This window comes from Hemicordylus capensis, chromosome 3 (genome assembly GCF_027244095.1).
Source record: "Hemicordylus capensis ecotype Gifberg chromosome 3, rHemCap1.1.pri, whole genome shotgun sequence".
Lineage (NCBI taxonomy): Eukaryota > Metazoa > Chordata > Lepidosauria > Squamata > Cordylidae > Hemicordylus > Hemicordylus capensis.
Genome location: NC_069659.1, coordinates 96,773,394 through 96,789,223, shown reverse-complemented (window position 1 = coordinate 96,789,223; position 15,830 = coordinate 96,773,394). Strand labels below are relative to the sequence as shown.

At 43.6% G+C, this 15,830-nt stretch overlaps 2 protein-coding genes across 11 annotated transcripts in view; one reads left to right on the top strand and one right to left on the bottom strand.

Annotated features, from left to right (window-relative positions):
- The window catches only part of RRP1B (ribosomal RNA processing 1B), a 38,752-nt gene extending 28,222 nt beyond the window's left edge, over positions 1 to 10,530 (bottom strand). For 3 of the 4 annotated variants that reach the window (XM_053306055.1, XM_053306056.1, XM_053306054.1), the window contains exons 1-5: positions 10,424 to 10,530; positions 9,520 to 9,875; positions 9,027 to 9,109; positions 4,841 to 4,898; positions 3,832 to 3,917 (exon numbers count right to left, since the gene is read on the bottom strand). In XM_053306055.1, coding sequence (XP_053162030.1) covers positions 3,832 to 3,917; positions 4,841 to 4,898; positions 9,027 to 9,109; positions 9,520 to 9,875; positions 10,424 to 10,515 — 675 coding nt within the window. In that variant the 5' untranslated portion in view covers positions 10,516 to 10,530. Of the gene's footprint in view, positions 1 to 3,831; positions 3,918 to 4,840; positions 4,899 to 9,026; positions 9,110 to 9,255; positions 9,384 to 9,519; positions 9,876 to 10,423 lie in introns of those variants that run through there. The other variant, XM_053306058.1, reaches the window with a different exon arrangement.
- Positions 10,531 to 15,266: 4,736 nt separating this feature from the next.
- Positions 15,267 to 15,830, top strand: part of HSF2BP (heat shock transcription factor 2 binding protein) — a 55,918-nt gene continuing 55,354 nt past the window's right edge. For 6 of the 7 annotated variants that reach the window (XM_053306064.1, XM_053306060.1, XM_053306063.1 and 3 more), the window contains exon 1: positions 15,399 to 15,556. In XM_053306064.1, coding sequence (XP_053162039.1) covers positions 15,515 to 15,556 — 42 coding nt within the window. In that variant the 5' untranslated portion in view covers positions 15,399 to 15,514. The other variant, XM_053306061.1, reaches the window with a different exon arrangement.

Sequence of the window (15,830 nt, the reverse complement as noted above, 5' to 3'; positions counted from 1 at the left end):
CCTGTTGTAGGTTCTGCTTAAACATGATAGAAGTTAGTTTTTCAGTTTGTCAGTTCTGCTCTGTCTTTCTTTCAGTGACTGGTATTTTAGAGACATCTGTGTGCCAGCCATAACCATATTGAAAACAAGAGCCTTCAAAATACAGCTGTGAGACATCTGCTTTCATTTGAAGTGGTAGCTGAAGCTGTGAGTGAGTAGTTTCTTCGAAACAGCATTGCTTTGGAACAGAATGAGTAAGGTGCCCTGCAGTTTCTGATGTAGGGGAGATATTTTAACGGCAGAATCAATTTCCCACATTTCTTGGGAAATGTGGATTTCTGATTGATTTTGCATTTTGTCATCTGGCAGTATAACCTGATAACATATAAAACCCAGTTATTAGGGCTCTTTAGAGGTTGTGAAATTAATGCTGCTGGGAGAATTCTTTGTTTAAAGGAAGAGCTAAATGTTTCTTAGCAAGCTCTTTTTTATGTAGTATGGCACACAGTGTAAGCGTGAAACAGTAACTGTAATTACTAATGGCAGCTACACAAAAGTCTGAGATTATTAAGTCTGGAATTTGTTCAGTTTCTAAGAGAGGTGTTGTTGTTTTTTGTTTTTTTTAAACCCTGCCCGGGTCGGGGGTGGGGAGAACCACCACTTCCTCCCATCCTCCTCCCTCTGTCCTAGCCTGGCTCCGTCTGCAGATCTATGAAATCTCATGAGATCTGCAGCTAGAACTGGAGGAAGATGAGGCTGGGGAGAGGCGGGGGGGAGGGAGATGGTGGCACAGAGAAGGTGGCGGCGACCTGATGGGGAGAGGGGGAGAGGGGGAAACAGGGCAATGCTTCCCGGCCAGGGAGGGGGGGAAACGGGGTGCTGGGCAGTGGTGGCAGGTGCAGCAGAGACTGCGCACCCACCAGAAACTGCTGTGTGGGGGTCGGTGGGCTGGTGTGCATGCACATGCGCACCTTGGAGGGAACAGTACACATGGTATGCATAATTCTGCTCCTCCTCCACTCCCACCTGCACCACTGTCACATTTCCAGATATAGTTGGGAGATTCCATTCAGCATATTTGAATACTCCCCAACATTAAAGACTCTCTGCTGTGGAAAAGCTAGTTGAGCTACATATTCACAAGCATCATGCAATATACTTCTACTGAGAACTACTTAATACTGTGGTTTCTAATTCTGATTGGCTAGCCAGTTGCAACCCATGGCTTGTCAGTTCAGAGATCAAGACAAATGTAACTATGATTTGGGTGAAATGAGTTGGCAATGGTATTGGATAAGAACGTTTGTGTAATTTTTTTTTTTTCATGCAGAGTTGTAGCTACTTTTCAGGCAAAATTATTTGTAAATGCTTTAGAACCTTAAATCTAGAAGCTGCTGGGGAAATGTGCATGGTACAGGCCTCCTAGAATTTGTGTTATTGTGGGATGTAACATCCCACAGTATGGGGGATATTACATCCCATACCATTTCTAAATGTAATGATACGGGATTACATTTCAAGATGTAATCTACCATTACATTTCAAATGGTAGATTTAAATTTGAAACCTACCATTTCAAAATGTAAATGTGGGAATCACATGACCAAGTACCTCCCTCACCATAAAAACAGAACAAACCAAACTCTGTACATAGAAATCTAGTACAGGTGAAACTCAGAAAATTAGAATATCGTGCAAAAGTCCATTAATTTCAGTAATGCAAATTAAAAGGTGAAACTGATATATGAGACAGACGCATTACATGCAAAGCGAGATAAGTCAAGCCTTAATTTGTTATAATTGTGATGATCATGGCGTACAGCTCATGAAAACCCCAAATCCACAATCCCAGAAAATTAGAATATTACATGGAACCAAGAAGACAAGGATTGAAGAATAGAACAATATCGGACCTCCGAAAAGTATACAGTGTACTGTGCTTGATTGGCCAGCAAACTCGCCTGACCTGACCCCATAGAGAATCTATGGGGCATTGCCAAGAGAAGGATGAGAGAGACATGAGACCAAACAATGCAGAAGAGCTGAAGGCCGCTAATGAAGCATCCTGGTCTTCCATAATACCTCATCAGTGCCACAGGCTGATAGCATCCATGCCACGCCGCATTGAGGCAGTAATTGCTGCAAAAGGGGCCCAAACCAAGTACTGAATACATATGCATGCTTATACTTTTCAGAGGTCCGATATTGTTCTATTTACAATCCTTGTCTTCTTGGTTCCATGTAATATTCTAATTTTCTGGGATTGTGGATTTGGGGTTTTCATGAGCTGTACGCCATGATCATCACAATTATAACAAATTAAGGCTTGACTTATCTCGCTTTGCATGTAATGTGTCTGTCTCATATATCAGTTTCACCTTTTAATTTGCATTACTGAAATTAATGGACTTTTGCACGATATTCTAATTTTCCGAGTTTCACCTGTACATCAAAGAAAGGGCTGAGCTAGAAATCTTCATAACAGCTCAGTTCTGTCATGCAGCATTATTAGCATGGGAAAAGCATTCAGGAATGCAATTCCCACACCCACATCCCACAGTAACACAAATTCTAGGAGGCCTGTACCATGAACATTTCCCCAGCAGCTTCTAGATTAAGGTTCTAAAGCATTTACAAATAATTTTGCCTGAAGAGTAGCTACAACTCTGCATGGAAAAAAAAAATATATTACACAAACATTCTTATCCAATACCATCGCCAACTCATCTCACCCAAATCATAGTTACATTTGTCTTGATCTCTGAACTGACAAGCCATGGGTTGCAACTAGCTAGCCAATCAGAATTAGAAACCACAGTATTAAGTGGGTTTGGAAATCATGGTTTACGCTAGTTATGCTTTGGTGACATGTCTAAACTGACAATGCAGTTATGGCTACCACTGTACCTCTAGAGGCTGCTGCATCATAGAGATGAGAGTGAACTGCAGAATTCAAGTACTTATTGAGGATGAAAAACAAAAGCAGATAAGCAGCCCTAAGCCATGACTTGCTTGTTGAACATTTTGAAACTCAAACCATGATTTGGATTCTTGACAAACCATGATTTGGCATGATGTCTGAACTGAACGACTATCAGATATGCCTACATTCTTTCAGTTTCCACCCAAACAGTAGCCCTCTTCAGAGGCACCCCAGCCTTCCAATCACAGAAACAATGTCCTTTGCACTTACACTGTTTAACACTGTTTACACATGACAAAACACCATAAGCATGGACAGTGTAGGGGGTGGGGCTTTTTGAGTGCATCAGCACCAGCGTGGGGTTTCCGCATGTGCTCTCGGGACCAGTGTTCCCCCGCCAAGGCATGTGTGCATGCTCACATGTTTTTTGATGTCCACTCAGTTAATTTTAAATCCCGCTCAGGAAGGCCCCACTCTGAATGCACGTGCGCACAGGAACAAAACTCCTGCCACCCAGAACAAAACTCATTCTGCACATTGATGAAAAGAATTAGAGGGAACACTGCTTGGGGCGCTGCGAGTGACTATAGTACTTCCGTCCCTTCTGAATGTCTAAAAACGGCCAGGGTGTGTCCCCCACAAGGGCACAGACACACAACTGACATAATCAAGGCATGTGTGTCTCAACAGCTTCTTGTCCTTAGCCTTAGCAGACAAGTGACTCTGCATCCAGTTGCAGGGGAGTAACAGCAGGAGAGAGGGCATGCTCTCAACTCCTGCCTGTGGCTTCCTGGAGGCATCTGGTGGCCACTGTGTGAAACAGGATGCTGGACTAGATGGGCCTTGGGCCTGATCCAGCAGGGCTGCTCTTATGCTCTTATCCTGGGACTGCTTTGTCCTTATATAGCATTTGAAGAGTTAGCATTTACCATGTAAAATTTATCCAGACGCAGCCTGTCTACTCCATTCCATTCACGGCTCATCGTTTGCCAAAAAGTCTGAATGAACAGGTGACCTGCAATGAAATAATTAAGGTAATGTTTTTTGTTAGGATTTTATAGTAGTTCATCTCAAACATGTTCACTACACCTTTCATAAGTCAAGAGAACCCCCACCCACACACATTTTGAGCTTCCCTACAGCAGGCATACCAACGGAAACAGAACCATGTGGATCTATAGCATGCTTGAAGTCATCCAAGAATTTGAGTGAGCAATATTGTCCTCCAGTTCTCAATAAGTGGAGGGAGCACACAACCATCTGTGGTGTGAGACATCGATTTAAGGGGTGGCAGAGATCAGAAATTCACCAAGTTCAACCCTTTTCCCAATGGATTGGTCCTCCACACCAATCTTCACATGTTTACCCACATAATCCAGATATAGGTGATGTATTATTGGCCCAATAAAGCCATATTCAAGGATGGTTCATATAGCCCTACAGTGCTATAGTTGCTGCCAAAAATGACTTCTGTGCAGCTAAGGTAACTTCTGAATTGCATTTCATGTGGGACAGCTGGATTATGGGGTTAAGTAAAATTGTCTGGACTACTGGCTTTTCCAGAAGGTAGTTACCCACAGAAATTTTACTCTATATTAACAGGATCCCTACCCACGCTCTGCACAGTGCATGTACCTGTAGGAAACAGTGTAGGATCCAGATTTAGGAACAACTAAGCACCACTGAAATAAAATGAGACAGGACTAACTTTTATCCCATTAATTAATTAATTGCCCAATAATTAGTCATGGCTAACTTAGTTTAGATCCTGCCCACTGGCTGCTCAAATGTTGCTCTGAAATAACAAGAAATAGACACTCAGACATCTTTAAAAATAAAGGCAGAGATCTCCAAGACACAAGAGAATCCTGACTATATTTCACAGTGTATAAAAAAAACCAGCCTGAATTCACAAAAAATAAAAAATAAAAAACTTACGAGCTTCCATATTTTCAATTACATGAACAAGTTGTGATATATTGTTTGACAACTCCTCCTAAATGTTGGAAGGAAAAAAAAGTATATATTGTTGCAAAAGTAGATTCCACAAGCCATCCCTTAGTACATGAATTTGGAATGTGCTCCCTGTTGAAATAAGAGCCTCCCATCTCTGATAACTTTTAAAAAGGCACTGAAGACATATTTATTCACCCAGGGTTTTAATTAGATTCATAGTTTTAATACTTTTAATGTTGGGTTTTAACTGATTTTAATGTTAAGGATTTTGATGTTTAAATGATTTTAATTGTAAACTGCCCAGAGATGCAAGTTTTGGGCAGTATAGAAATGTGTTAAATAAATAATAAAGAAAACAATAGTGGTGCCAATAGTTGTTGGTACCCTTGGTGCAGTACCAAAAGAACTTGAACATCATCTCAACACCTTGGGCATCAATAAAATTACAACACATCAACTACAGAATGCCACACTACTTGGGACAGCACGAATACTACGACGATATCTTTAAATTCTTCTTTAGTTATCCTAGACCCTTGGAAAGGGCCTGATAATTAAATTACCAAATCCATTCAATAACATCTGGAAGACTGTGTGTTAATAGCGTAATAATAATGATGCTGAATGAATAATTCTAAGGCTGCAACTCGAAGGGGCAAGCGTGCATATCCTATACAAACTCCCTATTTTTACCCAGTTTCTTTCTCAGAAGGTGTCCTCTGTTTTTACATTCCCTTGTATGAAGGGGAGGGGTTCACACAATTTAGGAGGCAACAAGGCCTAATGTCATCACCGTTACAACCAATTCTCAACTGTCACAATTCAATGTAAAAACACTTTGAAGCAGCAGTCAAACACTAAAGAATTAAAACAACAACAACACTCAAGCTGTGTGGAAAGATGAGTTGTGTCTTTTAGATTCAACACAGCAGTACATAATGACCAAGAGATTGAATTTATCATCCAGAAATATAGAGGTCTACTCTTGAGCATTCTGATCTTGTAGAAGCAAAATATTAATGTTCTGCCCATGGTTTATTAGAAAAGGTTGAATTATTCTATTATATTTAAAAGTTAAACATATTTCTTCCTTCGCGCATGTATTGGATTTTCATTGTGTGTGGATCTTCCTGTTAAATAAATAATATTTGTATCTATGAAACTGGCTGAATGCTTTAACTAGTATATCATCCAACTAAAACTTCAGCGAATTAATTGATAGGGGCAGAAGTCAAATTATACTTGATGAGGCTCCAAAATAAAGGTCAAAGGTTATTTTTTGAGAATATTGTGGTTCTGGTATATTACTCTATGACTGTAATTGGGAACATAAAAGAAATTTTATTTAGTGGTGTGCACCGGACCGCGGAGCTGCAGTTAGGAGCTGGGGTGGGGGGTTCCATTAAGGGCGGGGGGGGCTTTACTTACCCCTCCCACCCTTTCCCGCGTTGGCGCCGTAAATATTGCAAAAAATCCGGGCGGCAGGATCCCTCGCCGCCCGCTTCTATTATGTATTATGGCTCTGCTCCTCCTTATTTTAAAAATCGGGGGGCGGCAGGGTTCTTCCCTGCCGCCCCCTCGAAGCCCCCTGCTGCCGCTGAAGCCCCCTTAAATCTCGCCCGGACCGGAGAAACCGCGCTCGGACGGGCGGCAGCGAGACGTCCGCCCGCCTGCCCCCTTCCTTGCCGAGTGCGAAGTGCAGGGAGCCTTCTGCACACGCGCGAAGAAGGCTTCCTAGTTCCTTCTTCGCGCGTGCGCAGAAGGCTCCCTGAACTTCGCACTCGGCAAGGAAGGGAGCGGGCGGGCGGACGGATGTCTCGCTGCCGCCCGCCCGCGCGCGGTTTCTCCAGTCCAGGCGAGATTTAAGGGGGCTTCAGCGGCAGCAGGGGGCTTCGAGGGGGCGGCAGGGAAGAACCCTGCCGCGCCCCGATTTTTAAAATAAGGAGGAGCAGAGCCATAATACATAATAGAAGCAGGCGGCGAGGGATCCTGCCGCCTGGATTTTTTGCAATATTTACGGCGCCAACGCGGGAAAGGGCGGGAGGGTTAAGTAAAGCCCCCCCCGCCCTTAATGGAACCCCCCACCCTAACCAAAACCACCCCTTCTCCAGACCGGTTCGGAGGCCAGTAGAATGGCCTCCGAACCGGTCCGTGCACACCCCTAATTTTATTTATTCAACTCAAAGTCTCATGCTTCCTTTAACATTACAGAGGAACCTAAGAAGATTTCTGTAATATTAAGATGTGCTTAACTAATTAATCAGTTTAAAATATGATGACTAGTCAATGAAACATTCTTTAGGCAGATGTCTGTTTACTTTCATTATACAGCAGTAGGTTTTACTGTATTTACCTGAATCCAAGAGTATGTTTTCTCCAAGTTTTTTGACATTAGAAATCAGGAGGCCATCTTAAATTCAGAGTCTAGTTCCTTTTGACTAAATGCAGGTATAACCTGTATTTAGCATCTACCTTTTAGGGGGGTTGTCTTAAATTCAGAGTCATCTTTGATTCAGGTAAATACAGTATTTAATTGATAAAGCTGTAATCCCTGTAAAATTCCCAATGAGCTAGTGCAGTTTAACTGCATAGACCAGGGTTTCTTAACCTTGGGCCCCCAGATGTTGGACTACAACTCCCATCACCCCCAGATATGGCCTTTGTGGCTGGGGAGGATGGGAGTTGTAGTCCAAAACCATTTGGGGGCCCAAGGTTAAGAAACCCTGGCATAGACTGTTGGGGTCCCTGGGGTCAAATCCCCTCAAACATATGTGGACATGAGAAAGTCAGCATATCCCAGACCCAGTTCCCAACCTGCAGAAGGATAATTTTCTATCTAGCTGTTGTCAGATATCAATAATCACACACTTCACATACAAAGAAGAGTTATATAAATTACCAAAATTATTGTAGTAACTTATGAATGGAGGTATCTGAAGTGAGTTTGTGTGCTCTATGATTATTAGTGGTTGGAGAACTTATTTCACATATCAGTGCTTGATTTATTGCTACTGGCTGCAGCAATGGTAGTTACAAGTTTTTCTTTTCAAAGCAGGTTCAGAATTTCAAAACAATTTTAACTTTCATTTCATTTGCCTGTATATACATTTACTTGGGCAAATTTTTGTTCTTCTCAATTGTTCTTGATTCATTTAAACATAACCTATACTACACAGTCTGCTTTGGTAGCTAAATCTATGTGCATATGTCTCAGGGGCGTAGAAAGCTGGAGTGGGCCCAGGGACAAAAAGATGGATCTCTGTCCCATGCTAGGGATGTGCATGGAACCGTTTGGCTCTTCATTTTAGGAGCGCCAAACTGGTTCTGTGGACCTGTGTTTAAGCCAATTTGTTGCCTTGTTGGACCGGAAGTGACCAGAAATGCTGAGTGTGCATGCGCACACACTTGGTACTTCTGGTCAGATGAGGCAACGAGGTAGCAGGGAGGTACGCTACCACCCTGCCAGACTGCAATGCCAGTGGGGAAAATGCAGCGGGAGGGATAAGAGCACTCTTCCCCTCCCTTAAAAGTATGCCCCCTCCATCCTTGAGCTGCCCCCCCTGCCAGTTCCACGCACACCCCGTTTTTCTACAGAAAGGCAACAAGAGGAGGAGATCAGAGAGCAAGCTGTCACCCAGCAAGTGAGGCCCCACACCTCCCTCAGGGGCCCAGGGACATTTGTTCTCCCCTTGTTCAATTATAGCTACACTCCCGATACGGCTACAATTAAACTTACATGTGAGTAAACAGAACAGAACATGTGACTTACTTTGATAACCCCTGCTAACTTGGCAAAGAGGCACCTTTCAATGTGGTGATTCTCTTTATTTAGCAGGGGGAGAGTAACTGGCCCTATCCACCCCCAGCAAAGTACCTCCAGCGACTGTTGCTGATGTCTATCTTGTGTTTCTTTTAGATTGTGAGCCCTTTGGGGACATGGATCTATCTTATTTATTATTTCTCTGTGTAAACCACCCTGAGCCATTTTTGGAAGGGCAGTATAGAAATCAAATAAATAATAATAAAATAATAAAATACACAGGATCTCACTTTAACTGGGATTCACTTCTAAGAAAACATGCTGCCTGGACTCAACAAAGCCAGAGAATTCCATTCATAGATTCTGTATCATACATCCCAACGTTAACCAATATATTAACTGACGTACCTGCAGCAAGGGTTTATCCTGCATCCACATGCAATAGAACAGTCCTTTCCATATTTTTAATAATTCTTCATGGCTGAAGCCACCTGACACACCAAAAAGATAGGTATTAGAGAAATCAGAAGTTTAAGTTTGTCTTACAACTATGACCCTCACTTATAGACAGCATATATTTATTCCCCCCAGAACATATCCTCTCATAGAACTATAGCGATACTATAACTCCCATTACCTTCATCCCCAAAGTTTAATAGCATCTAAAAAGAGTAGAGTTCTCTCCTTAACTGCTCCACATCCTGATGTTCACGTTCCTCTCACTATCGTGCTTGCCTTTCCTTCCCGCTGCCTGCCATAACTACATAAGCCAGAGATACGTGTCTATCATCACACACACGCACATTTCTTCCTTTTGCGGATCCGTGGTGTGGCATGCTGCTTCGCCACACAGCACCACCACCACCACCACCACCACGTGCTTCTCCCTGATTGAGATTACCTTTCGGACTCCGGGTCCTGAGAGTGATATAGGCACGAAGCTTTTTCAGCGCCCGATCCCGAATCTTCTTTTCGTTCGCGGCCAGCCTCTGAGCGAACTGGATCTCAAGGGGCTGCACAGCAGAGGCGTCAGCGGCGGGAGCCATGATCCACCACAGAGCGCCGCTCCTCGCTGCCCTTGCCGAACAGAGCGCGCCGCCCCGCGCAGGCAGAGCCCAGGCTGACTGCCGAACGCTTGTAAATGACGCCACAGCCGCTCTCGGGCTCAAACATAGAGTTGTAATCTCTAGAGTGGCAGGCACGGCCGGATTCCGGTAGCTATAGATCCGCCCCCCCGGGCGGAAGTGAGAGCTTTCCCTAGAAATCAATGGAACCCTCTAAGATTTTACCATGGTTGTGTTTGGGCATCAGCTGTTATTTTCTTGCGAAGGTAGCAAAGAGAATAGTCCCTGCTTGTTTAACCCAGGTCTTATTTCATGCGATTATTCTGAGTTTTTGAATACATAAAAACGCAGCGTGTTGCATGGAGCAGGTTCCTGCATGCAGTTGAACTTTGCAATCGAACTGTGGGCTGCGAGCGGGGCCTGAGGGGCATGTATTGTGGGGATCTTCTGGGAATCCGCCTCCAGTCTAACTTATTGATGAGTCTAACCTCTAATATTAACAGTGGACTACAGGCAGGGCTGTCGTATAAGCCATTCTTTCAGCCTCAAATCCTCGTACCTGCAATATGGGGATAATTAACTATATTTGCATTGCTAAGGCTGTTTTTAAAAGTTTACAATCTCAAAAACTCTGGCACTTCATTGAAGCCACCAGTGCCGGGATCCATGGAGGCCCCCCAAAGCGAGAAAGACCTATACGCAATTGATCGTTAATCAACTAAGACAACATTTTCCACTTACAGCCCCTGTGGAGAGAGCATGGACTCTTTTGATGCCATCATGCGGTTGCCAACGGCTTGTCTGGTGGCTGCCCAGGGAAGGGCCTTCTCCATTGCTGCCCCAAAGCTTTGGAACACACTTCCTGCTGAAACAAGAGCCTCCGCATCTCTTACAACTTTTAAAAGGGCAGTCAAGATGCATTTGTTCACCCAGGCTTTTAATTAGTTACTGTTTTCATTGTGTTTTAATTATGTTTTAATAGTTTTAACTTTTAAAATTTTAATTGTTGAAATGTTTTAATCTTTTTATTGGTTGTTTTTATTTTGTAAACCACCCAGAGAACTTGTGTTTTGGGCAGTATAAAAATATGTTAAATAAATAAGTTAAATAAATAAATGAGATCCAAAGAACCCAAAGGACATATTTCTCCTTCACACCTTGACTTTTGGCCCACACTTGGATGAAACTCCCACCCACCCCGCAAACTAGCCCAGATGATGAAAACCGTCTCAGTAGTGCACCTGCCGTGTTGTATTTTGTGGACATCCTGATTCCTGACACCCTCCTAGAGCGTTCCTTTATTGTGGCGAGGGGCTCACCCAAACCACCACTCAACAGGCATTTTAAATTCTAAACCAATATTTAAACTAATATTCCAAACACGTGTAAAGGAATCTTTGGGTGATCCAACCCCATACACAAAAAAGGAACATGTGGAGAAGGCATTGGGACATCACAATGGGCACACTCCTGGCACTTCTTTTAATCATGGGGCACCAAAGTATTATTTGAACTGACCCATTGATTTTTAAAACTTTTTTTTAAGCCCTGCAAATGCTACCTTTACTGGGTGGGGGTGGGGAGTTGAAGTGGCGAGGTAGATGACTAGAGCACAAGTCGAGGAAGACTCGGCACGAATCGGATAGATTGCAACACAGAGCTCATTTGAAGATCTGTGCTCTGGCAGTGCAGAAGGCAAAGAAGCGGTTCTTCTCTGCCCACATTGCTTCTGCAAATTCACGTCCAGCTGAGTTGTCTAGGGTTGTGAGGGGGCTAGTTCATGCCCCCTCCGCCTTGAATTTGAACTTGGAACCATCTGTCAATCACTGTAATGTGTTTAACAACTTTTTTTGCAGATAAAATATCTTGTATTCGTACTGAACTAGACTCCACAGTTACTGCAGAGTCTATCGTAGAGATGCCCAGCGACCCCTCTTGTAGGATTGAATTGGATCATTTTCAGTTTGTTACTTCTGGAGATGTGGACAAACTGCTTCGGTTATGTCCCACAACCGGCTCTCTTGACCCTTACCCAACTTGGCTGATTTCTTCTGGCAGTCATATTATTAGAGAGGTAAATATCATAAATACTTCTCTGAGGGAGGGCAGGATGCCTCCATGTCTTAAGGAGGCTATTGTTAAACTTGATTTGAAGAAACCTGCATTGGATCCCTCAGAGTTAGTTAATTACAGACCTGTCTCTAATCTTCTTGGTTGGGCAAGGTGATTGAATGAGTGGTTGCTTCTCAGCTCCAGGCATTCTTGGATGACAACAGATTATTTAGATCCTTTCCAGTCTGGCTTTCAGGTGGGCTATGGGGTTGAGACTGCCTTGGTTGGCCTGATGGATGATCTCCAACTGGCGATCGACAGAGGGAGTGTGACTCTGCTGATCTTTTTGGATCTCTTGGCAGCTTTCAATACCATTGACCATAGTATCCTGCTGGGTTGCTTGAAGGAAGAGGGATTGAGTGGCACTGTTTTACAGTGGTTCCGTTCCTACCTCTCTGGCAGATTTCAGATGGTGTCACCTGGAGACTGTTGCTCTGAAAAACAAGAACTAAAGTGTGGGGTTCCACAAGGCTCCATACTGTCTCCAGTGCTTTTTAACATCTACATGAAACTGCTCAGAGATATTGTCAGGAGGTTTGGTGCAGGGTGTTATCAATATGCTGACACCCAGATCTATTTCTTCACATCAACTTCTTCAGGAAAGGGCATAACTTTCCTAAATGCCTGCCTGGAGGCAGTAATGGGCTGGATGAGGGATAACAGGCTAAAGTTGAATCCAAACAAGACGGAGGTACTGTCTGTAGGGGGTTGGGATCTGAGAGATGGTTTAGATCTGCCTGTTCTGGATGGTGTTACACTCCCGCTAAAAGATCAGGTTTGTAGTCTGGGAGTGCTCCTAAATCCCAAACTCTCCCTGGTTTCTTAGATTGAGGCAGTGGCCAGGAGTGCTTCTTATCAGCTTCGGATGACACGCCAGATATGTCCATTAAGGACATATGTCCCTGAAAACATACCTATTTTCCCAGGCCTTCAACGGAGACTAAACTTTTAAATTTTGATGTGTTTTTATCTATTTTATCTTGTGAATTTTAATGTTTTATATATGTTTTAATTCTATACACTGCCTTGAGATTTTTTATACTAGGCGGTATATAAATTCAAATAAATAAATAAATAAATAAATAGTATGTTTATCCCCATGTTGTAGATGGGTGTGTATGAGCCCAAGAAATATTATGCCCATATTGTAGGATGGCGACCGAGGCACAAAGAGTAGCTTCCATGAGCACTGCAATGTTAATGCCGTGTTATTCTCATATTGCAAAGTGGTGAGGTGTGGTACTGAGAAGAGAATGACTCAGGACAACCTACTGATGTAGTCCTTTGTTCTTATTCTTCAGTTTTTCATTGCAGATGGGGAATGAGACGAATGCTTGCAGGGGGCAATGGAGAAGTCTAAGCCTTTAATCTTGCTATGAGGCGACAGCAGTGTGCTCCTCCACCTAAAGCAGAAGCAAAGTCAGAGCTTCATGCTCTTTGAAACTCAAGTCATCTTGTGTGTGGGAAAATACGATGTTTATTTTTTACAAAATTTTAAAAGTTGCCCTGCAAATGTTTCCTGTGCTAGGATGGGATAAATAGTGCCCAATATTATTATCCTCATACTGTAGATAGGGTGGGCATGTGTGAGGCTGATAAATATGATGCCCATATTGTAGGGAATTGGGGGCTGAGGAGGATCTGGTCTTATGGGAGGGGAGAGCTGGTCTTGTGGTAGCAAGCATGGTGTCCCCTTTGCTAAGCAGGGTCTATCATGGTTTGAATACGAGACTACATGTGAGCACTTTAAGATATTCCCTTTAGGGATTATCTGGGAAGAGCAGAAAGTTCCAAGAGAGAGATTCCTGCCTGGAACCTTGGAGAAGCCGCTGCCAGTCTGTGTAGACAATACTGAGCTAGATGGACCAATGGTTTTACTCGGTATATGGCAGCTTCCTATGTCTTCTGGGAGAATTCCAAAGCCTGTGAACATTCAAGCTTCAGCAGGCTTACAACAACCCTGAAATGTTTGTGTAAAGTATTATTATTCCCATGTGGCTGTAGACTCGAGAGAGAGGAGGCCAGCAACATGGGGATAGTAATATGCATTTTATTTTTTACATTTTTAAATTGCCCTTCTTTAAACAGCAATAACAACTGAGGGTCATGTACAATAAATCAAACCACAAAAACAATAAAATTTCCTAAAACGAATAATAATAGTAAAAGAGTAATCAAACACAGAATAAAAAGGACCAGAATTAAGAGCAGAGTGGGATTCTCTATTTCCTGACCAAAAGCCCAATCAAACAAAACAGCCATTAGCGGTTTACAAAAGATAAGGACAGAAGACATGGCTGATCTCTTCTGGGAGAGAGCTCCAATGTCAAGGGACAATCACAGAGAAAGCCATGTTCTGCATACATGACAATCTAGCTTCAGCAGGTGTCATCATCATCATCATCCTCTTATTATTATTATTACATTTATATCCCGCTCTTCCTCCAAGGAGTCCAGAGCGGTGTACTACATACTTGAGTTTCTCTTTCACAACAACCCTGTGAAGTAGGTTAGGCTGAGAGAGAAGTGACTGGCCCAGAGTCACCCAGCAAGTCTCATGGCTGAATGGGGATTTGAACCCGGGTCTCCCCGGTCCTAGTCCAGCACTCTAACTGCTACACCACGCTGGGAGGCCTTGCCTCCCTAAAGATCAAGTGGGTGGAAGATTCATTCGAGAGAAGGTGGTCTTTAGGTCTTTAAAGGTGACAACCAGTAACTTGCATTGTACATGGAAAAACAATACTGCAGGTTGAGGTGAGATGGGGCCTAATAGTGGCTTACAAAAACCTTGTAATACGGTCCACTGGGTCCCCCATATTGCAAATTGGGATGGGATTTACAGCCACCTTGCATTATGATCTCTACATTTCAAATGAGGTCTGAGTCTGGTAATTAGTGCTTATAACAATTTTCTACTAAAGGATTTAAACCTACTTTAACTCGATTGGCAAAATACAATAATATGGATACTGGTTTTCAGTGCTGGACACCTTTTATCAGGATGCAGATGGACAATATAACATCAATAGGAGATATATTAGATACTTTAAATGAATTTCTTTAACAGCGTCCTTGTGCCTATCACCAAAAAACAACTACACAGTCAAATTGAAAACAAACAGCAAGCAGAAGATCCCGCACAAAAAGCATGTTTCAGAAAAGGTAAATCTAACTAAACTCCCATCTTCATCACACCCTCACACCCAAAGCCAGCATTCAATTGAATGCAGACGTTTGTGCTCCATTAATTTGCACGTAGACACTTTCTATGGCAGGGATACGCAACCTCGGCTCTTCAGTTTTTGTTGAACTACAACTCCCAAAATCCCCAGACAAAATTATGGCTGGAGATGATGGGAACTGATGGGTAGCCACAATTGCCTAAGTCTTTTCTACAGTGTAAAATGGCGACCCCACATCAAAAGGAAAGCCAGAGGGCGTGGTTATCTAGTTTTTCTATCTCTGTGGTCTTCTACTTTCAATACAAAGTATAGAGCACTTTCACGCAGAGAAGAGGCGGTGGGATAGAGCGAGGCCCATCGATCATGGCGAAGTCTGTGGCTTCGGATTTTTACCGGAAGTCCGGGCTCTGTGCGTGGCTTTAAACTTTGTCTCGCGGTCGGCGAATATCACGTGGTGTGGATGATTATGGGGCGGGTTTACGAAGAGTTGCTTCTCAGCCGCGTGTAGGCTGTTGGCGGCGGCGGCGGCGCTGCTGCCATGAAGCGCGGGAATGCATCCTGTTCTGGGGAGGGGCGGCAGGTACCGCGAGGGCGCTGACGTTGTTTCTGTTCCTTCGAGGCTGTTTGTTGCGAGGTGTAAATTGAAATTTGTGCTGATGCTTTCCCCCCTCGACTCCAGGGATGGGAGAGGGAGAATACATTGCGGCCCCGGTTTCTGCCCGCCTCGTGTTCTGGGGTCCGCGTTTTTCGCGGGGATCAGGCTGGGCTCCTGCTTCCAGCAGCCTGTGAGCTGCCTTTGTTTTTGTCCCTTAGTATTGCCAACTCTGGGAGGGTTTCTCCTTCAGTGCCTTTTT